Genomic DNA, 23,295 nt, shown 5'->3' on the forward strand with positions numbered 1-23,295 from the left:
TGGCTCACTGCAACCTCTGCCTCCTGGGTGCAAGCGATTCTCCTGCCTCAGCCTCCTGAGTAGCTGGGATTACAGGCGTGCACCATCACACCCAGCTAATTTTGTATTTTTAGTAGAAGCAGGGTTTCTCCATGTTGGTCAGGCTGGTCTCGAACTCCTGACCTCAGGTAATCTGCACACCTCAGCCTCCCAAAGTTCTGGGATTACAAGCATGAGCCACCGCGCCCGGCCTGCCTGCCTCTCTGTCTCTGTCTCTCTCTCTCTCTCTCTATATATATATTTTTAACTGTTTATTACCTATCTTTCTTTACTCAAATGTAACTCCCATGAAACAGAAATTTAATTTCGTTCATGATGTATTCTGAAGGACTGGAACAAACAATTGGAACATTGTAGTGGCCAATATGTAATTGTTTAATAAATGAATAAATGAAAGATCATAACAAAAAAGAGGAAAATATATGGCTTTTATAAGTGACATGCCAAGAGATTTGTGTTATATCAAAGACTATACAATTAAGAGGAATTATAACAATACCCTCAACTATGGGCGAACACCACAGATAATAACATAACAAACCGTTCTTTGTTATTTGAGTAACTTCTAGAGTAGTGTTTTTTCAATCAGTAGAACTCAAAATACCTTTTTACAAAATATTAACAGGCATGTTGCAAAATGTAGCATGGCACAGAGAAAGGTAACATAGTATAGCAGCTACATCATTCTTTCTCCAAACCAGAATGCCTGGATTAAAATCTTGGTTTTGCCACTTTCCTAACTATGATGGGCCCAAATTACTTAAACTTTCTGTGCCTTAGTCCTCATCTATAAGATAGGGATAATATAATACCTCACTTAGTTGTTATGATGATTAAATCAAATGAATTATGATTTAGAAAGTGCTTTTTAAAAGTACCTGGGATAAAGTAAACTGTATAAAGTTTTGTTTTAAATAAACAACCGTGCTCTATAAGCAAATAAGTTTGGGAACAGTGGGTTAAACAAAGTTAAACAAGCTCTTCTATTGCAGGATTTCTGACAGCATTTAATTCGCCAAGGCATACTATAGGTCTTTAAACAAATGTAATTATATACAGAAATTTCCTAATGTATTTGACTAGAAATTCTTGGAACTAGATTTTCTGTGGGACAGCTATTAATGCTTAAGGAAAAATAACGTAGAGAACTCTTTCAGTGAATATCAAAAAGCAGGAACACAAGCCAATATAGACCTTTGAGAACAAAGGTAATTTTATTTTATATAAATGAGACAATCTAGCTCTCACTCTTCAGAAATAAACAGCAATAGCTATGACAAATCACGACTTAGAGACTGACAGAACATTTAACTATTTTCCACTTGATTTCGTTCTGACTTACCCAGAAAAACCAAATTCTTTTATGGCATTTGATAGCCAATTCAGAGTTTCTGACTGATTTTTGGGATTCTTTTGTGAGAAAGCCATTGACACAACCTGAAACGGGAAAAACAACAGATCTGTGTTTTATCTCGTATTTCTTATAGAAATACAGCACGACATTAAGGCAGATGTGCATTAAACATAGTTTTCTGACGCTAAAACAACTGCAAGAATGCCTTAGGAACAAGAGTGAACCTACACAAGAAAATGAGGTGAAATGATAGTAGGACTAAAGGCATTCTGGACTATTTATAGCTTTGCAGCAATTACTCTGCATTATAATGTATTTTTTTTTTTTTTAGAGACAGGGTCTTGCTCTGTCACCCAGGAGTACAGTGGCACAATCATCAATCATTGCAGCCTCAAGCTCGTGGGCTTTCACCTTCTATAGAATTTTTTGTTTATTTGTTTTGAGACAGTCTCACTCTGTTGCCCAGGCTGGAGTACAGTGGCGTGATCTCGGCTCACTGCCATGTCTGTCTCCCAGGTTCAAGTGATTCTCCTGCCTCAGCCTCCCTAGTAGCTGGCATTACAGGTGTGCACCACCACGCCTGGCTAACTTTTGTATTTTTGGTAGAGACGGGGTTTCACCATGTTGGCCAGGCTGCTCTCAAACTCCTGGCCTCAAGTCATCCTCCCGCCTCGGCCTCCCAAAGTGCTGGGATTGCAGGTGTGAGCCTCTGTGTCTGACCGAATATTTTTGACTAAGATAAATTTTCATCACTAGGCAATAGAGTATTTTTTAAGGTAAAAATAAAAATGCAGTATCAAAGGGCCAGGCATGGTGGCTCACACCTGTAATCCCAGCACTTTGGAGGCCGAGGCAGGCAGATCACCTGAGGTCAGGAGTTCGAGACCAGCCTGGCCAACATGGCGAAATCCCGTCTCTATTAAAATTCAAAAATTAGGCAGGCGTGGTGGCAGGTGCCTGTAATCCCAGCTATGCGGGAGGCTGAAGCAGGAGAATCACTTGAACCCAGGAGGGTTGCAGTGAGCCAAGATTGCACCACTGCATTCCAGCCTGGGCGACAGAGTGAAACTCCATCTCAAAAAAAATGCAGTATCAAAAAAGATTTTACTTGAGAAGATAAAAACTAATGTTTAATTAGTAAGCTTAAAGTTTGGGGGAAAAATTGGGAAAACTGGAGGAATAACAGTTCTGTGTCACTAACCTGTTCAGCAGTCCATGGTAACATACAGGCTTCGGCTATTGCTGTCATAGCTTCTTTTGCATTGCTCCCACATTTCACATCTCCAATCTTGTCCACAAGGCCATCTAATACAACCTGAGCCGACGTTTTGGAAAAATTTCCCTTCTGGGCAATCAAAGCAACTATATGAAGCTTCATTTGCATCACCTGAACAAGGATAAGTATCATAAAGTTAAGAGCAAGCCAAGGACATTTATTTATTTACTTGTATTAACAGCATGTAACAGATATGACATGGTTAGGGACAGCTGGAAACACAACTAAAGTAAAATCAGGATTTTAAACAAATATGCAAAATAATTTGTATCCTTTAATTGTTACCAATTACTTAACTGACAGTGAAGAGAGGGAAAAAAAGCTACTCAGTGTTCCAAAATACTAACAAGTAATATTGCACAGAAAGTTTATTAATTGAAAAATCTGATTTTTAAATTTTCCTCCTCTTAAGATTATTTGCATTTAGTACTGAATACACATCCTAAAATACACAACAAATTACTATACTGACTGCATAACTGAGAATTACTACTAGGGCTGCCTACAAAAACACTACAACCCTCTTATACACACATACAACATAGAACGTCAGAGATTTTAGAGAACTTGTTGGCTTTTAAGTAAAAGAATAAAAAGATCTGTGGAAAATAATTTAAAGATATTATTGTGATGGCAGACCTATGGGATTAAGGACCCCTTTGCTCATAAATATTTTTCTTTGTACTGTGTGAATATTTTAACTTTTTTTGTTAAGCCACTAGAAATCCTATTACACAGATTAATTTAGGTGACAAATGCCCCCATTTATTTATGTATTTATTTGACAGAATCTTGTTCTGTCACCCAGGCTGGAGTGCAGTGGTGAGATATCAGCTTACTGCAACCTCTGCCTCCTGGGTTCAAGCGATTCTCATGCCTCAGCCTCCCAAGTAGCTGGGATTACTTACAGGCACCCGCCACCACGCTTGGCTCATTTTTGTATTTTTAGTAGAGATGAGGTTTCACCATGTTGGCCGGGCTGGTCTCGATCTCCTGACCTCAAGTGGATCTCAAGTGGATCTCACCTCAGCCTCCCCAAGTGCTGGGATTACAGGCGTGAGCCACTGTGCCCAGCCACACAAACACCCTCTTTTAAAATGCAATTATCGCCTGGCTCATGCCTGTAATCCCAGCACTTTGGTAGGTTGAGGCAAGAGGAATGCTTGAGTCCAGGAGTTCAAGACCAGCCTGGTCAATATGGAGGGACCCCAGCTCTACAACAAGTACAAAAATTAGTTGGGTATGGTGGCCCTCGCCTGTAGTCCCAGCTACTTGGGAGGCTGAGGTGGGAGGATCACTTGAACCCAGGAGGCTGAAGCTGCAGAGAGACATGTTGACACCACTGCACTATCTAGCCTGGGCAAGAGAGTGAGACTTTGTCTCACACCCCCAAAATCTGACATAGCAGGCATGTGAAAAAAAAAAAAAAAAAAAAAAAATCCCAAACCAAAAAACAAACCAAAGAAATGTAATTATCTTGGGTGGGACTTCTGCAATTGTGGAGTCAATACCTCTGAAAAACTGATCTTCCTCAAAAGCAACAAAGAACACTGGCAAAAACTATCCAAATCAACTTATCTCACAACTCTGAAAATTAAATAAGGCTTGTAACAATACAAGAACCATTTAAAGAAAGGATGCTGAATTTCAGTAAGGACAGTGAGGTTTCTGGTGATTTAACTTGCCTTGCTCCCCTTTTCTTCCAGCTCCACAGTAGCCTTCAAAACCTGAAGTCTTGTAACCATGGCAACTATGAAAACCTAGAGCTGTGCAGCCACTGGCAGGTAGGGGGACAGCTCAGGTTTGGACCTCCTCAAAAAGTTTTGACCCAAAGTACTGTCTTGTCTGGCAGCTTCCTAGAAAAGCTCCATTTGAAGGTCCTGTTATTTGACTGGACTCTGGCTAGCTCAGTGGGAAAAGCCCTATCCCCAGGGATTTTGTTGAAAACAACGAAAACAATGAGTGGCAACTGTTTAACATCTAACATCAGAACTGTGTAAGTCCATAATACCAGCTGGGGGAACCCAGCTTGGTCAAAAACATAAAAGGACCTAGGGAATAAGATATCCACAGAGGACTTTGAGAATCTAGAAGGTCACGCGAATATTCAAGGTTATGTGTATGCGCAGGAAAGACTGAAAAGGGCCCTAATCTCTGACTGACCTTCAAGACCTTGCTTAAAAAGTGAATTCCAGGGTAAAGCTGTAAAGTGCCTGAGTATCTCTGGCATGACCCAGCGTGCACACACACACAAACATACACACCTTCCCCCTTGGCAGAGGGTGGGAGACAGATCATATTGGTTCAAGGCATTTAAGAAAATCTCTCCAGTCATTAGTTGGTCATTAAGTTAACCAAGGAGAGAGTCTTTGGTGGCTGAAAATCAAAATCACAATGAGATTACACTTCATACTGTCTATGAATTTGAGAAAAAAATTAGCAAGGTGTAGTGATGCACGCCTGTGGTCCCGACTACTTGGGAGGCTGAAGTGGGAGGATCTCTGGAGCCTAAGGTGTCAACACTGCAGTGAGCCACGTTTGCACCACCACACTCCAGCCCGGACAACTGAGTGAAGCCCTTTCTCAAAAAAAAAAAGAAGGTGGTGTGAGAGGAAGAGGGCACCTCAAGAATCTTTTAGAATATTTAGCCTTTGTGGAGCTGGCCTATACGAATAAGGTGCTATGTAACACAATGTAAGGGACACACAGTGTATGAGGGAGCTAAACATCCTAGACGGAAAACAAGAGGTGGCAGCAGAAGAGAAACCAAAAAGAGACTAGCAGGATGCCAATAATAAACCTGATACATTTCAAGTTTGTTTAGCATGAGGTCTATTGTATGTACATCTAGAAAAAGAGAAGGAAACTTTTTCTCATTTTCCTTCCTGCAGCACTTTCCTATACTTCCCTCTATACCCACCCTTTAGACTAATAACTTGGTACTGCTAAATTTCAGCTCTATTATCAGTTAATGGGGCTATACAATTGATTATGTGGTAAATTTTCACTGGCAATTTAAGGACTGCACTTATTTTTTATCCTATCAAATAAAAAAGCTATCTCACTGTTTATTTCTCCCTTGAATATGTAAAGATTGGATAAGGAGGCTTCTAGGCCTAAAAATGAGAAGAAAAAAATGCATATATCTAAATTATACAAATTATATATCGATGTATACATATTTACATATTTATACACATATAAATTCCTAATTATATAAAGTTATACAGCTGACCCTTGAACAACATGGGTTTGAACTGCAAAGATCCACTTATGCATGAATTTTCTTCTGCCTCTGCCACTCCTGAAACAGCAAGACAAACCCCTTTTCTTACTCTTTCTCCTCCTTCAGCCTATTCAACATGAAGATGATGGGAATTGAAGACCTTTATGATGATCCACTGCCACTTAATAAATAGTAAATATGTTTTCTCTTCCTTAGGATTTTCTTAATCACATTTTTTCTCTAGCTTACTTTATTGTAAGAATACAATATACAATACATGTAACATACAAAATATGTTAACTGACTATGTTATCAGTAGGGCTTCTGGCAACAGTAGGCTATTAGTAGTTAAGTTCTTGGGGAGTCCAGAGTTATATGTGAAGTTTCAACTGCACAAGGGGTAGTACCCCTAATCACCACATTGTTCAAGAGTCAACTGTAGTTATGTGTTCAATCAAAATGCACACATTGTTCATTAAAAATCATTACCAAGCTGGGCGCGGTGGCTCACGCCTGTAATCCCAGCATTTTGGGAGGCCAAGGCGGGCGGATGACCTGAGGTCAGGAGTTCGAGACCAGCCTGACCAACATAGAGAAACCGCGTCTCTATTAAAAACACAAAATTAGCCGGGCATGGTAGCGGGTGCCTGTAATCCCAGCTACTCGGGAGGCTGAGGCAGGAGAATTGCTTGAACCCAGGAGGTGGAGGTTGTGGTGAGCCAAGGTCGTGCCATTGCTCCGTCTCAAAAAAAAAAAAAAAAAAAAAAAAAGAAAAATTCATTACCAAAACTATTCTGCTGTATTACTCCATAGGATGATGTAATGTAAATTACTTCAATAAAAGACATCAAATCTCACATTTTAAAATACCTGAAAATTAGTTTCTTTCCATCCAGGTTTCTTGGCTAGCATCCTCACTAATGCCTGGCATGGCATTTCAGTTCGGTCCATTAGCTCAACAGCCTTGAAGTAAAATAAGAGAATAAGAGTTTAAGGGTTAAAGATTACTTCCAAAGGAAGAGTAAATACCAAAGTCAAGTAAGTGGTTACCTCTGAAGAAAGGAGTGGAATAGAACTGAGGAGGGTTATTGAGGGAGCTTATATAGCTTCCGCTGTTATGCTTTATTTCTTTGTGTTTTTATGTCTATAATGCTTTATTTCTTAAGCTAGATGCTTGGTATATGGCTGTTAAATTAGTGTCACTGAACGTTTATCTCACATTTCAGGAATTCACAAATAGTTTGCTCCATGCAAAATAATAGTTTTCATTTGCCTAGTGTGTGGCAGAAACTGCTTATACGTATTTTCTCTTCCTTGATTTTCCTAAAAACAGCAAAGCAGAATAGATTCGAAGTTCTAAAGTACTGAATATCAAAGATGCACAAACTCAGATCTAAACCCAATGGGCAGCAGACGCAGGACTGGAAGGCTTCTGCCATAAGTGACAGTGCTCTTGCAGTGTTTCTCCTTACCCTTCCTCATTAGAATCACCCGGTATATGCCAAAATGAACTGCCATGCTCCTTTACAACACACAGGTTTTTGAGAGGTTTTCATACCAATGGATAATGTCCATTCTACCAAGGAATCATGATGATAAAGGGGAGAAAAAGTACTGGATGAGGGGTGGTTTAAGTAGAGCGACCTATTTGCCTAGGAAGTTTATAAGCAAGTACCATAGTTAAAAAATTAATCTAAGCTGGGCTGGGCCGGGCACAGTGACTCATGCCTGTAATCCCAGCACTTTGGGAGGCTGAGGCGGGCAGATCACGAGGTCAGGAGATCAAGACCATCCTGGCTAACATGGTGAAACCCCGTCTGTACTAAAAATCCAAAAAATTAGCCAGGAGTGGTGGTGGGCGCCTGTAGTCCCAGCTACTTGGGAGGCTGAGGCAGGAGAATGGCGTGAACCCAGCAGGTGGAGCTTGCAGTGAGCCAAGATCGCACCACTGTACTCCAGCCTGGGCAACAGAGCAAGACTCCGTCTCAAAAAATAAAAAAAAATCTAAGCCTTATAATTCAGAATAAGAATCTAATTTTCTTAAGTATTAAGTCATGAGCTTATAAAGGCCATAGAATACTGATGTTTAAAAATAGCAAACACTACACAGCTACAAGAAATAAAAAGTCCCACCTCATCTTTAATGCCATAAAACGTGTTCACCGGTTATAAAACACAGCAATTAGGACAAATCCTTCATTCATCAATTTCACTGCTTCCATATAATCTAATTTTCTTTCACACTCAATTCTTCCCTATGCACTACCTTCTGGAACTCTTCCATACAAGCCAGCCTTTCTTTCCAGTTACTGCTGTCAAGAAGCTGTATACAGGTAGGGGGAAGAACAGCTGAAGCTTTTTCTTCACATACTTCTATCTGTAAGATACAAAAACATATTAGAATTAGGAATTGCTTAAGGGAACAGATGACAAGAACGTAAACATACTCCAGCCAAAACTAAAAGAATACTCCCATAGGTATGCTATAGTTTCTGAGGCTTCTATTATACTTTGATAAAGGAGATTGTCCAAGGCAGTTTCAATAAGCTAAAAAATATCAATTAACTGTATGTTGTAGAACCCAGCAAAGAACTCCAGTCTTCTCATTGGTCTCACTTTGCAGGGTTCATGATTTTCAGGCTCAGTGTGTTAATACTGACCGAGAGCTCAGGCTCCACTATTTCTTTAGTCTCCAGTCCTTTCTTGTTCTTGGTTCCAGTATTCCCTGCGCCTCCTGGTGCAGCTGGTTTCCCCTTTTTTGGTGGCCCGCCAGCCTAAAAACAATTTAAAAAATAAAAATTAAACCACCTAAGGATTTAAAATAGTGGAGTTTTTTATTTTTATTTTTTTTGAGACAGTGTCTCATTTTGTTGTCGAGCCTGGAACGCAGCTGCACAAGCTCGGCTTGCTACAGGTTCAACCTCCTGGGCTCAAGGGATCTTCCTTCCCACCTCAGCCTACTGTGTAGCTGGGATCACAGGCGTGTGCTACCATGCCTGGCTAATTAAAAAAAATTTTTTTTGTAGAGACAGGATTTTGCCATGTTGCCCAGGCTGGTCTCGAATTCCTGGCTGCAAGAGATCCTCCTGTCTTGGCCTCCCAAAGTGCTGGGATTACAAGCATGTATCACTGAACCCGGCCTAAAACAGTGGTTTTTAAACTTTGAGTCACACACTCCCTTAAAAATTTGATTAAAATGAGGGATTACCCTAAAATAAACATTTTTTGTACCTACAAAATTTAGCAGTTTCCAGGTCAGACAGAAGCCCTGAAGACCACCCATGGGGTAATCTGTAGACCCCATATTAAAAACTTGAATTTAGAATTAATGAGATAAATGAAACAGAAGTGATGGCCTGAAATTATACTACATTTACAAATTAATTTGAGAATGACATCCTGATACCTTTATTTTTTTTACATTTATTTGGTGTTTTTTTTTTTTGTTTTCTGAGACAGGGTCTTGCTCTGTCATCCAGGCTGGAGTGCAGTGGCCTGATCATGGCTCACTATAGCCTTGACCTCCTGGGCTTAAGCGAGCCTCCCATCTCCAGCAGCCCTCCCACCTCAGCTTCCCAAGTAGCTGAGCACAGTAGTTCACACCTGTAATCCCAGCACTCTGGGAGGCTAAGGATCCCTTGAGCCCAGCAGTTTGAGACCAGCCTGGGCAGTATGGCAAAACCCCATCTCTACAAAAAATACAAAAAAATTAGCCAGGTGTGTTGGTGTATGCCTATAGTCTCAGCTACTTGGGAGGCTGAGGTGGGAGGGCTGCTTGAGCCCAGGAAGTTGAGGCTGCAGTGAGCCATGATCATGTCACTATACTCTGGCTTGGGTGGCAGAGTGAGACCCTGTCTCAAAATAAATAAATTCATTCCACTCCAGTTTTCAAAAGTCCCAAGATACAAAAGCAGAATATGTACGGGGGAAAAAGTCACAAGAAAGTAGTATATTACAATGTACACAGCAAATGATAACTGTATTATGGCAACACACATCACCATTCACATTGTTCCTTCTACCTATTTTGGATATTTGTTATGAAATGCCCCAAACCTAAAAAGAAAAGATAAAATGAAAGAGGACCAAATCAGTCTTCAACATCCAGACCTGTTCTGAAACTAATGTTATCTTGAATATATTCCAATATTGTAAGTTGTATTTAGCAAAACTAAGGATACTAGTTTTTAACTAAATGGAAACCTGTAATACTTACCATGTCATATCGACATGGTTCACAGTAATAACCCCATAAAAGGATTTGCATTCTAACCCTAAAAATGGAAAATTCTGTACTCTTTGATTAACTAGGATACCTCTTCTGGATCTTTCTCTGTAATAGCATTCTCTATATGGAGAGATACTTCAAATAACAAATCTCCTACTATTCTTTTTGTTGTTGTTAACAGACATCAATTTTTATTTATTAATTGACAGATTTATCGAGGCTGGGCATGGTGGCTCACACCTGTAATTCCAGCACTTTGGGAGTCTGAGGCAGGCAGATAATTTGAGGTCAGGAATTTGAGACCAGGCTGGACAACATGGTGAAATCTCATCTCTACTAAAAATACAAAAATTAGCCAGGCATGGTGGCAGGTGACTTTAATCCTAGCTACTCGGGAGGCTGAGGCAGGAGAATCACTTGAACCAGGGAGGCAGAGGTTGCAGTGAGATGAAATCGTGCCACCGCACTCCAGCTTGAGGGATAAAAGGAGACTCTGTCTCAAAAAAACAAAAACAAAAACAACAACAACAACAAAACCAACCAAACAAAAAAGACAGAATTATCATTCTACATGATAGCTGGCTCAGTGGCTCACGTGCTGCTGATATTGTCCTACTTATCTTTTTCAGAATGGGAATAGAAGGAGGTTGCTCCCAGCATTTTAATTTTTAAGATAATTCCTCATAATAAGAGAAGGTCAGCCAGCATGAACATGGAAGGGTTTAAAGAGGTAAGAGGCAAGTGGGTTACAGCAAGAAAATCTGGACACATCTTTTAAGGTTTTGGGTCCAGGTAATTGTCCAGAGAAACAGGAACTAGTGAGAAAGGAGAAAATAGCTGCCGATTTCCTGTTCTAGAATGCCAAGGAGACAGCATAATGTGAAAGAAAGTAGAGTCTGTAACTAGAGGTACTCAGGGTAAATCCCAGCTCTGCCACTCTACGCATTCCACAAACAGATACCGGTTTCTACTATATGCCAGAAACTATTCTATGCATGGAGGATCAAGCAGTGACAAGATCTCTATCCTTTAAAAGCTTACAATATGGTGTGGGGATACAGTAAACAAACAATCAAATCAACAATAAAAATATCAGAGCATGTGTAGGACACAAACTCACCGAGTCTTAGTTTCGTTTTTTGGAAAAACAAGGATAATGAATACCTACCTCAAGAGTTGTTCCAGTGATTAAATGACATTATAAAGGCAAAGTGTTTCATAAAATGATGCTCACTAAATATCAGTTCTCTTCCCCTAACTCCAGGCTGAGTGGTTCAAGATGGGGCTGGCGTGGGGAAGGAGAGTTAAACTTTTTGCATCTGCAGCAGATAACTCTCACTCTTAAGAGAGTCCACAGGACACATGCTCATTAAAAGAATGCCATAATTGCCACTAGGCATTTGCCCCACTTCTACACTGTACAAAGGTGTAAACACCTGGACTGGCATGAAGACTCAGTGATGTGATCCATCGGCATTATCAGTAAAATGACCAACTGGTATTATTAGTTATTAATGTTAAGTGTGTTGCCACATTTTATTTCATTATTTAATGATACTTTCTGATCCTTTAAAATATACTCCTCCTGGCTGGGCGCGGTGGCTCATGCCTGTAATTCCAGCACTTTGAGGGGCTGAGGCAGGTGGATCAACTGAGGTCAGGAGTTCGAGACCAGCTTGGCCAACACGGCAAAACCCCATCTCTACTAAAAATAGAAAAAATTAGCTGGGCATGGTGGCAGGTGCCTGTAAACCCAGCTACTCAGGAGGCTGAGAATCGCTTGAACCTAGGGGGTGGAGGTTGCAGTGAGCCGAGATTATGCCACTGCACTCCAGCCTGGGTGACAGTGCAAGACTCCACCTCAGAAAAAACAAACAAAAAAATACTCCTCCCTTGCATATGCAGTAAAATGATTTTTGACAAGGGTACCAAGGCGGTTTAATGGGGAAAGGACAGTCTATTCAACAAATGGTGCTGGGAAAACTGAATATCCACATGCAAAAAGAATGAAGTTGGACACCGTATATAAAAATAAAGTCAAAATAAAGACATAAATGTAAGACCTAAAACTATAAAATCTTTAGAACAAAATAGAGGGCAAAAGCATCATAAGCCTGGGGGCAGTGGCTCAGGTTTGTGATCCCAGGAATTTGGGAGGCCGAGGCAGGAGGATTCATTGAGCCTAGGAGTTTGAGACCTGCCTGGGCAACACAGTGAAACCCGTCTCTACAAAAATATTAAAAAATAAAAAATCAGCTGTGTGTGGTGGCACGTGCTTCTGGTCCCAGCTACTCAAAAGGCTGAGGTGGGAGGATTGCTTGAGCCTGGGAGGTATGCTGTGATTGTGCCATTGCACTCCAGCCTGGGGAACAGAGTGAGACCTTGCCTCAAAACAACCTAATTCAAAAATGGGCAAAGAACTTGAGTAGATATTTTTTCAAAGAAGAACTATAGAACTACAGATTGCCACCTGCACATGAAAAGATGCTCAAGGCCAGGCTTGGTGGCTCATGCCTGTAACCTCAGCACTTTGGGAGGCCAAGGCAGGAGGATCACTTGAGGCCAGGAGTTCAAGACTAGCTTGGGCAACACAGCGAGGCCCTCTATAAAAAATTTTTAAAAATAAGCTGGGTATGGTGGCAAGTCCCTGTCATCCTAGCTACTTGGGAGGCTGAGTGAGGAGGATCACTTGAGCCTGGGAGTTCCAGGTTGCAGTGAGCTATAATCGCACCACTGCCCTCCAGCTTGGACAACAGAGCAAGACCTTGTCTCTAAAAAATATAGAAAATAAAAACAAAGTAGTCAAATTCATAGAAACAGAAAGAAGGGGCTGGAAGAAGCTGAGAATGGGAGGATAGTTAATTGATTCATAGAGTTTCAGTGTTAAAACATGAAAAGCATTACGGCAATGGATTGTGGTGATGCTGCACAACATTATAAACATACTTAATATTAATGAACTGCACATTAAAAAGAGTTAAGACAGACCAGGCACGGTGGCTCACGCCTGTAATCTCAGCACTTTGGGAGGCCAAGGCGGGTGGATCACCTGAGGTCAGGAGTTCAAGACCAACCTGGCCAACATGGCAAAACTCCATCTCTACTAAAAATACAAAAATTAGCCTGGCATGGTGGCGCGTGCCTGTAATCCCAGCTACTGGGGGGCTAAGGCAGGAGGATCACTTGAACCTGGGAGGCGGAGGTTGCAGTGAGCCAAGATTGCATCACTGCACTCCAGCCTGGGCAACAGAGCGAGACTCCATCTCAAAAAAAAAAAGTTAAGATAGTAAATTTTATGTTAAATTGACAAAACACACTTCTGTGCCTTCATCACCATTTTTATCTCTATTAAAGCTCCAAACAGCTGAATTTATTGCTGGAATATCCTATCTTCATTAACAGATTTTCTGCTGTATTTTTAATGTGGCCAATGAATTCATTTCTCAAACAAAATAATTTTAGAGGAACAACCATGAACCCGAGACTCAGACCCTTCCTTACTAACTTCTATTTTTAAATAATCTATTAACCTTAGCAGCAGGTGCCTTTTTTAGAGGTCCTGGTTTGGGTGCGGAAATGTCCTTTGTGTCCTTATCTCCTGCAGCCCCTGAAGCAGCAGTCCTTCCAGGCAGAGGTTTGAATTCCTTCTTATCAGCAGCTAGTCCAGCTTTCTTACCATGTATCAGTTCTACCTTTTCTGAACATTCTTTGATCTGGAGAATGAAAGTGAGATGAACATCATTAAGCCCAACTTTGAAACACAACCACTACGTTATTACATTTCTAAACCACAACTACACATAAGAATTCAGAGAAATGGCCAGGCAAGGTGGCTCACGCCTATAATCCCAGCACTTTGGAAGGCCGAGATGGGTGGATCACTTGAGGTCAGAGGTTTGAGACCAGCCTGGCCAACATGGTGAAACCCCATCTCTACTAAAAATAAAAAAGTTTAGCTGGGCGTGGTGGCAGGCGCCTGTAATCCCAGCTACTTGGGAGGCTGAGGCACGAAAATCATTTGAACTCAGAAGGCAGAGGTTGCAGTAAGCTGAGATTGTGCCACTGCACTCCAGCCTGGGTGACAGAGTGAGACTCATTGCCAAAAAAAAAAAAAAATTTTTCAGAGAAAAAATTTCCCTTTCAACAAAGATAAATTATCTACACTTTTTTGGCAGTAGATAGGCATACGTAAGATATTAATCTTACATTTTATTTCTTTACAAATTAGAATTGTAATAAACTTAAAATGACCACATTGTTTATGGAAGACATTCACATATAAGAAGGTAATTTTCTGGACCTTAGAAATAAATTTATCTCACAGAACTGTTTTCACCTTCTCTACAGATTGGTCACTCAGCTTTTTTTTGGTTATAATTTGAAAGCTATTTCTACAATTATCACCAGCATAGCCTGGAATGAAACTTAAATTCTCAAAAGCTAAGTTTTCAAACTCTAGGTCTGAACTATCAGTGGAGGATGAAATAAATTTCCTGAGGTGATATCAGCATTTTTTTCTTAATAAAACAACAGACAAAATTGAAGACAAAAAGTACCAGAGAGCATCCTCCAAAACTTGTTTCAATTATGCATTTCTTTCCTACTATAAATGGCAATTTAAAAAAAATCAAGAACTCCTCATCAAAACTACCAGTACTCTATAACTGTCAAGAGACAAAGCCATGATGCAAAGAGACAGGACTGTTGTCCAATTTCAGTCCAATCCATTACTAACCTACCTTATCAAGCTTGAGCTTGTCCACATCAGCTAAGAATGGGTTTACTGCTTTCTCGCCAACCACCTTCAAAGCAGTACCCAATGCTTCAAATGCGGCATCTCTGACTTCAGGAGCAGAATCATTGATGTGCTATAGTCCAGAAGTAAGCAAAATGATATTAATGCAAGGTATTTTAGGCATTACTCATTTTAATTCAGACTGATGGTTGCCAGATAAAGAATTTGCTTTTTACAATTTACTGGAACTAAGTATAGCTTTCCTTGTGCCAATTGACAGTTACTCTTTCAAAAATTCTTTTTGGGCCAGGCACGGTGGTTCATGCCTGTAATCCCAGCACTTTGGGAGGCCAAGTTCGAGACCAGTCTGGCAAACATGGTGAAACCCCATCTCTACTAAAATACAAAAACTAGCCGGGCGTGGTGGCACATGCCTATAATCCCAGCTACTCAAGAGGCTGAGGCAGGAGAATTGCTTGAGCCTAGGAGGCAGAGGCTGCAGTGAGCCAAGATTGTGTCACTGCACTCCAGCCTGGGCAACAGAGCTAAACTCCATCTCAAACAAAACAAACAAACAACAACAACAAAAAAAAACCAAAAATTTTTCTGGGTTAAGGAAACCCTTGGTAATCCATTTAGCAAATAAGTACTTCCTTTTCCTCTTACCCTCTATCTAAAATAACTCACTCCCAAATGATCTTCAAATACTCCACATTTGATGCCTATGCTTGGCCAGATTCAGCTGAACACCAGTATATGGGACAAGGAAGAAACACAATGTTTAACAGTTAATGGAATCATAACACTAACTTGTGCTTTCTTTCAAGAAGAGGAACACAGGCGAATTTGGATTCAGTTTCCAAGCTGCAAAGGCTCTGCTCCTCAAAAGATCATAACCTCTATAGTCTGAAAGTCAAGTAGTCACTGTACATAATTTGCAGGAAAAGAATCTTGCCTAGGTATAAAATATTCCCCCAATTTCAAAGAGAGTCTGTACCTTAAGTAGTGCAGCACAAAAGGGCTTTAGCAAGCTCTTTGGCAGGGTAGAAGCAGTGCAGTGGCGGAAACTTCTTGCAATAAAAAGAGATGTCTGCTGCTTGATGGTTGGATTTTTATTATCCATTACTGCTAAAACATCCTCACTGATGTTCTGTAGTGTGGTCTTTAGAAAGAAAATGTGGTTAATGAGCTTTTTTCAATTGCAAAGAACAATCAAAATATTATATTGACAAACTTTACTTCAGATAAAACTACAAACTCATGCTGTCAACTTACAGTAAGGAAGATTGCATCAATTGCCTCCTGCAGGGCTTGTACCACTTGAGGTTTCTTCTCTTTGAATTTCTCCAAGATGGTTGGCACAACCTGTAAAAGTGAATGGCTAGCACATTATTCAGCAACAAAGAGGAATGATATATTGATATATCCTAGAACATGGCTGAACCTTAAAAATAGTATGCTAAGTTAAAAAAAAAAGCCAGTCACAGGCTGGGTACAGTGACTCATGCCTGTAATCCCAGCACTTTGGGAGGCTGAGGCAGGTGGGTTGCTTGAGGCAAGGAGTTCAAGACCAGCCTGGGCAACAGAGTGAGATCTTGTCTCTACTAAAACAAACAAAAAAAATTAGCCAGGTGTGGTGGTATGTGCCTATGATCCCAGCTACTTGGGAGGCTGAGGTGGGAGGATCACTTGAACCCAGGAGGTCAAAGCTGCAGTGAGCTGTGACTGCATCACTGTATTGTAGCCTGGGCAACACAGCAAGACCCTGCCTTCCCCCTCCCCCCCGCCAAAAAAAAAAAAGCAGTCACAAAGACCATGTATTGTATGACTCCATTTACATGAAATGTTAAATCCACAGAGAAAAAAAGTAGATTAGTGGTTGCTAGAGTCAAGGGCAGGGAGCAGCATGGGGAGAGAGTGTTAATGGGCAAGGGGTTTCTTTTTGGGGTGATGAAGATGTTCTGGAATTAGATAGTGCTGATGGTTATGTAACATTGTGAATATTCTAAAATCACTTTAAGAGGGTAAATTTTATAGTATGCAAGTTTTATCTCAATAAAACTTACTTTCTAAAAAACCACCTTGTCTCCACCAAAACAAACCAATAAAGCAAACATTTAAGTGGAATAAAAAGTCATTTCCTTTCTTGAAGGACATCGTATCTTATGCCGGAACAATGAAGAATTCTCATTCTCTCCCACTATGGCAGTGCTTCTCAACCTATTTGCCGCCTCTGCTCTGTCACCCACGTGGGAGTGCAGTGGGATGAACATGGCTCACTGAAGCCTCGGCCTCCTGGGCTCAAGTAATCCTCTCATCTCAGCCTCCCGAGTAGGTAGGGCTCAGGTATATGTCACCACACCTGCTATTTTTTTTTTAATTCTTAATTTCTTGACCATTTCCCTGTAAATATAATTTTTTATTTTATTTTTTGTCGAGACAGGGGTTTCTCCATGTTGCCCAGGCTGGGGAAGAAAATTTCTAAGGTCCAAAGGACACAGCAAAGCTCAATGGCATCCAAAAACAAGAAATAATTGTTTTCAAGATTTCCCGGAAGTGGTTATAGACTACTTGGTATAGTCCAAGGACTATGGTTCCCATGGAAAAATACAAGACTTTTTAATACTAGTTATAAACTTGAAAATCAAGATATTTTAATGTCTATAAAGCTAACATTCACTTTTATAAATATTGCCAAAAAGTTTGTAAACATTTAAAGAAAATAAAGCCAAGTCACTAACATGCTTGATACTAAACACCGCATATATTATAGTATTAAGGTGGGGGAGACCCCAAACTACAGAGCAATAGAGACATTCTTTAACCAGGACAACAAACTGAAACAAAGCCAGAATCAGTACTCAAACTGGAAAGCCAGTTAATTATCCAACCATAATTTGGTAAATTAAAATGAATTTTAGGCCAGGTGTGGTGGCTCAAGCCTGTAATCCCAGCACTTTGGGAGCCTGAGGCAGGCAGATTGCTTGAGCTCAGGATTTCGAGACCAGCCTGGGCAAGGTGGCAAAACCCCATCTCTACCAAAAATACAAAAAGTAGTCAAGCATGGTGTGGGGTGTGCCTGAAGTCCCAGCTACTCAGGAGACTGAGGTGGGAGGATCACCTGAGCCTAGGAGGTTAAGGCTGCAGTGAACTGAGATGGTGCCACTGCACTCCAGCCTGGGTAACAAAGTGAGACCCTGTCTCAAAAAAAAAAAATTAAAATTATTCTCTGAACTGATATTTAAGTGGTGTAGGAAAAAATTGTTTTTTATCTTGAAAAATTATTCCCAATATAAAAGTGTAAAATATCCCACTAAGTAACATAAAATTGATCAAAATGGCATATACACATCGATATTATATAATATTGATTGCTATAAAAATAGATTTTAATTTTATTTCAATTTATGATGTATATGTCTAAGGGTTTTACAGACCCTTATTTTTATTTCCCTAGTAATAAGCCAGTCATGATTTATTTTTATTTGGTAGTGTCTTCTTTTTTTTCAGTTAAGTTCTCTGAGATTATTTTTAATGCTATGAGTAAGCAAGCTCCAAATACCATAGCTCATGTGAGGCTAGGTATTAGCTTCACAATATAAAATGGACACATGACTAGGGACTATTAGGAAACTCCTAAGTCAGTCTAGGGAATCAAATGATGAAGTGGCTAGCAAGCTAAACTCTAAAGATCAATAAGGTCAATTTTTAGGATGCTGAGCCATTCTTAGTAATGCAGACCAGATTTAGAGGCCAAAGGACAGATGCCACAGTTAAAGAAAACATCTTAATTAAAATTATTACCAAATTTGATTGGAAACAAACTTATACAAATAGTAAGTCAACAAATGTCTCCAGTCAGATTTTCTTTGAATAAGTAAAACGGAGATAACCTATATAAAATATATAACATTGTAACCTATATAAAATGTCTCAAATATGTAAGTAAATTATATATTAAAATAGGAAAACACTGTAAAACACATTTTATATATTAACCTCACAGTTTTACATTGCCTTTCCGACTCTCATTTTCATTCTGGTCCTGGTCGTTACAAGTTTTGTTTCATCTTGTTATGATGTGTATAATATTGTAAGAACAAAGCAAGATACCAGTAAGTAAATAAGTAATAAGCAAATAAATCAACTCAACTAAGTACTTTAGGCCTAGTGCCTGACTTTCTACATAAGGCCTATAAATTTTGTTACAACTGACATCTACTGAAATTTCTAAGATATATCTATGCTGAATATTAACAAAACAGAGAGAAATTTACTTTGTACAATATATACACATCTATGCCAAGGAGTTGTTTTAAAGCAAACAGCAAACTAGGACTACCATTTTTGATAAATTTTGTTGATCTGTATCTAAAAAGGAGTGTTACTTACATGTCCTGCATATTGTCCAAATTTCTTCCTTAGCCCAACAGCCAGGCCAGTAAGACATTTTGCTGCCAAAGCCACCAACATGACATTGGTGTCCTTTCCAACAACCTACAAAGGGGGGTAAAAAGGAAAACAAAATAGTCACAGCCATGTAGAAGGGTATTGAAATTTTATTCTCAAAAGAACTCTGAGGCCGGGTGCAGCGGCTCACACCTGTAATCCCAGCACTTTGGGAGGCTGAGGTGGGTGGATCACCTGAGGTCAGGAGTTTGAGATCAGCCTGACCAACATGGTGAGACCCTGTCTCTACTAAAAATACAAAAATTAAGCAGGCATGGTGGCAGGCACCTGTAATCCCAGCTACTTGGAAGGCTGAGGCAGGAGAATCACTTGAACCTGGGAGGCGGAGGCTGCAGTGAGCCGAGATTGCACCATTGCACTCCAGCCTGGGCAACGCAGCAAGACTCCATCTCAAAAAAAAAAAAAAAAAAAAAAAAAAGAACTCTGAAAGCTCTTATGCTAATATATGACCAATTTTATTTACTACAACAGAGGAGAAATTCTTCTTTCATTGTATCGAATTTGGGAGCTTCCCTTCATTATGTTTAGTCTTCTATCTTAAAGTTCTGCTAATAAAACATAGATAAAACCACAACATCAAATTGCTCACTATCCAGTAGTGGCAGTCTGGGCTGTCAGCACTGTTCAACTATGCAGGAAATGACCCTGATAATGGCAGAGAGACGAGAGGTCTGCTGACTTTGCTTTGGGACAAGGAAAATGAAAAGGCAATGTATCTCTGAAAGACATCACAGGGCAACAGCTCTAATATTCATAACCAAGAAGCACCAGTACAAAAGGCTGCAGGTACCTTCAGGAAGTCCATGGGGACTCTAAATTGTGAATGCTACTGCATTCTTCTGAGAACCATTCTTCTGAGGGAGCTTCTGGCCTTGAGGCTGCCACTTCAGTCATCTAATGATGGTTAAGCTTCAATTCAGAGTCTCAGTCGATTCTCCTCTAGCACTGCTTATATTACTGCCCTCCTATGCCACAACCCACAAAGCCCAGCACTTATCTAAACTCACGGGTAGTAACTGCATCTGTGTCAATTTAACAAGATACTGACTACGACTGGGTTCCTTCCTGGTAAGATTTTACTGTGGTACACTGCCCAATCAGTTGGTGTTAAAAAGCTGCTTTATTATATAATAATACAGGCAGTGTGACGTGTGCCTGTAGTTCCAGCTACTTGGGAGGCTGAGGCAAAAGGATCACTTGAATCTGGGAGGCAGAGGTTGCAGTGAGCGCAGATCGCACCACTGCACTCCAGCCTGGGTACCAGAGCAAGACAGACAGACAGACAGACAGACAGACAGACAGACAGACAGACACAGACACAGACACAGACACAGACACACACACACACACACACACACGGCTGCTTTACTTATAAATGCGCACACACACACACGGCTGCTTTATTTTTAAATGCCCCCAACTCTTCTTTTTTCACTCTTTTCCCAGTAAGAGTAATGCCTCCAATCTACTTTGAATTTTATCTAGTCCCTACAATCTGGTGTTCCATAAGCAGAATGCTTTATTCTAGATTCTCTGCATTAAACAACTCCTAACATGCAACATGAAAGAAGTTCTACTTCGCACTTATATGCACTCCTTAAGTGCTGAGGAATAAGGATAAAGAAACTAACATTTATTGAAAAAACAAATTAGGCACCAAAATTTTGTACGCACTTTATAATCCTTTTTAAGTTTAATTTTCACCCAAACCCTATGAGGTAAGGACTATTATTATTTCAACTTTGCAGATTCACAGCCAGGCGTGGTGGTTCACGCTTGTAATCTCAGGACCTTAAGAGGTTGAGGTGGGAGGATCGCTTGAGCCCAGGAGTTCAAGACCAACCTGGGCAACATAGCGAAACCCTGTCTCTACCAAAAATAGAAAAATTAGCCAGGCATGGTGGCATGCGCCTGTAGTCCCAGGTACTCAGGAGGCTGAGGTAGGAGAATCTCTTGAACCTGGGAGGCGGAGGTTGCAGTGAGCCAAGATCATACCACTGCACTCCAGCTTGGGTGACAGAGCGAGACACTATCTCAAAAACAAAAAAACAACAAAAAAGTGCAGACTTCAAAAAGATTTTTTTTTTGAGACAGAGTCTGGCTTGATCTCAGCTCACTGCAACCTCCCACTCCAGGTTCAAGCGATCTTCCCACCTCAGCCTCCCGAGTAGCTGGGACTAAAGGCACATGCTACCACACCTGCTAATGTTTCTATTTTTTGTAGAAACAGAGTTTCTTCATGTTGCCCCGTCTGGTCTTAAACTACTGGGCTCAAGCAATCAGCCCGCCTCGGCCTCCCAAAGTGTTGGGATTACAGATGTGACCTACTGTACCCAGCCAGATTCTAAAAATTAAATAAAGATTAATGTGCTTACAGTCAGGTAGTTAGCAAATGGTAATGCTGTGTGATTCAAATCCAGGTCAATTCTGACTCCAAAGTTTTTGCTCCTTTTATTAAGTAAAGCATGTTCTCCCTCTCAACTTGTGTTAAGTCCACCTTCCTTATGAGAGGATGAGATCAGGGTCCTAATGAACATTTTGTTAAATCTCTAATTACTGTAAGTCTATGGAGAAAAAAATTTTCCATTCATTTCTGTATTGAAATCACTATTGGTATTTATAAATGTTCTGATTATTTTTCCTTACCAAAATATCTCTCAGATATGATTTAGATGCTAGGCTTTATATTTAGCATCTAAATATATATTCTAGGAATGGACATCAAAAACATGTAAGATCCCATTCCAACAAATTCTAGTTCAATGAATCTGGGATGAAATTTGGACATCAGTATTTTTATATGGCTCAAAGGGTGATTTTGTCATATGGGCTCAGTTAAAAAACTATCATTCTATTCCTTTCTTAGGAGAATACCTCTCCCTATCCATTGTTGGAACAGTAACTAGTGGGAGCTAGACTCTAGACACTCATGATCTTAATGTATAGTATTGAAGAAGATACTGCGAATCTGTTAAATTTCAAGATTGCAAAGGCTCAAATAAACTTATAAGTGAGCAATGGACCAGATACCCTAATACAATACCTGCCTGTCACACTCATTGACACTCATTGTTTATTCCCATAAACAAGTTATTCTCAATTGGGAAATGAGAGTAGGGAAGATGGAGAAGCGTTTATTTTTAAGAAAAGTAACATATGAGGGGGGACTCCATTTCAGAGGTAAGAAAAACAATGACTTCTGTCTTTTCAGTAATTTCTGTTCTAGACCAGGGAATGGAAGCGTTAGCTCATAATTTCAATATAATTTAAACAATAGGAAATCTTGTACAGTTTTAAGTGCTGTCACTTTTCTCATAAATTGAGGCCTACAGTATTAAAACAAAGTGCTTTAAAGTAATTATCAATTGGTATTTATCTTTAACTAGAAATTAAAGCCACTAGTTAATAATAACTAAAGCACACCGTTGACAGAGGAAAGGAAACAAATTAATGAAACCCATTATGAATTACTGTGTTTAGAAAACTATGATGAAAACAAGCAATAATTAAGGGGGGAAAAGTAGAAAGAACAAGTGAAAAAAGATTAATACCACATAGAAGTCTAAAGATTATATAAGAAAGCACTTCGAAAATCCAAATCTTAATGTAAAGATAAATAAATTATATATATATAAAAAATCAAATGTCCATAGGCATAGGCACATGACAAAATCAAAGAAGCGATGAGCTGGGAGGGAGGCATCTTATAAATAAAAGAACGATAGGCCAGGCGCAGTGGCTCACGCCTGTAATCCCAGCACTTTCGGAGGCTGAGGCAGGCAGATCACTTGAGGACAGGAGTTCAAGACCAACATGATGAAACCCTGTCTCTACTAAAAATTAAAAAAAAAAAAAATTAGCCGGGCATGGTGGCACGTGCCTGTAATCCCAGCTACTCGGGCGGCTGAGGCAGGAGAATCGCTTGAACTCGGGAGATGGAGGTTGCAGTGAGCTGAGATCGTGCCAC

General features: G+C 40.1%; 1 protein-coding gene across 6 annotated transcripts in view; it reads right to left on the minus strand.

The window, feature by feature from the left end:
- Positions 1-23,295, minus strand: part of CKAP5 (cytoskeleton associated protein 5) — a 102,551-nt gene that overhangs the window by 38,409 nt on the left and 40,847 nt on the right. For all 6 annotated transcript variants that reach the window (XM_008968128.5, XM_034932489.3, XM_055093656.2 and 3 more), the window contains exons 9-18: positions 19,251-19,355; positions 16,134-16,223; positions 15,856-16,020; positions 14,863-14,991; positions 13,654-13,836; positions 8,556-8,669; positions 8,162-8,272; positions 6,766-6,858; positions 2,595-2,780; positions 1,382-1,476 (exon numbers count right to left, since the gene is read on the minus strand). In XM_008968128.5, the coding sequence (XP_008966376.3) occupies positions 1,382-1,476; positions 2,595-2,780; positions 6,766-6,858; positions 8,162-8,272; positions 8,556-8,669; positions 13,654-13,836; positions 14,863-14,991; positions 15,856-16,020; positions 16,134-16,223; positions 19,251-19,355 (1,271 nt within the window). The remainder of the gene's footprint in view (positions 1-1,381; positions 1,477-2,594; positions 2,781-6,765; positions 6,859-8,161; positions 8,273-8,555; positions 8,670-13,653; positions 13,837-14,862; positions 14,992-15,855; positions 16,021-16,133; positions 16,224-19,250; positions 19,356-23,295) is intronic.

Source organism: Pan paniscus, chromosome 9, assembly GCF_029289425.2.
Source record: "Pan paniscus chromosome 9, NHGRI_mPanPan1-v2.0_pri, whole genome shotgun sequence".
Classification (NCBI taxonomy): Eukaryota; Metazoa; Chordata; class Mammalia; order Primates; family Hominidae; genus Pan; species Pan paniscus.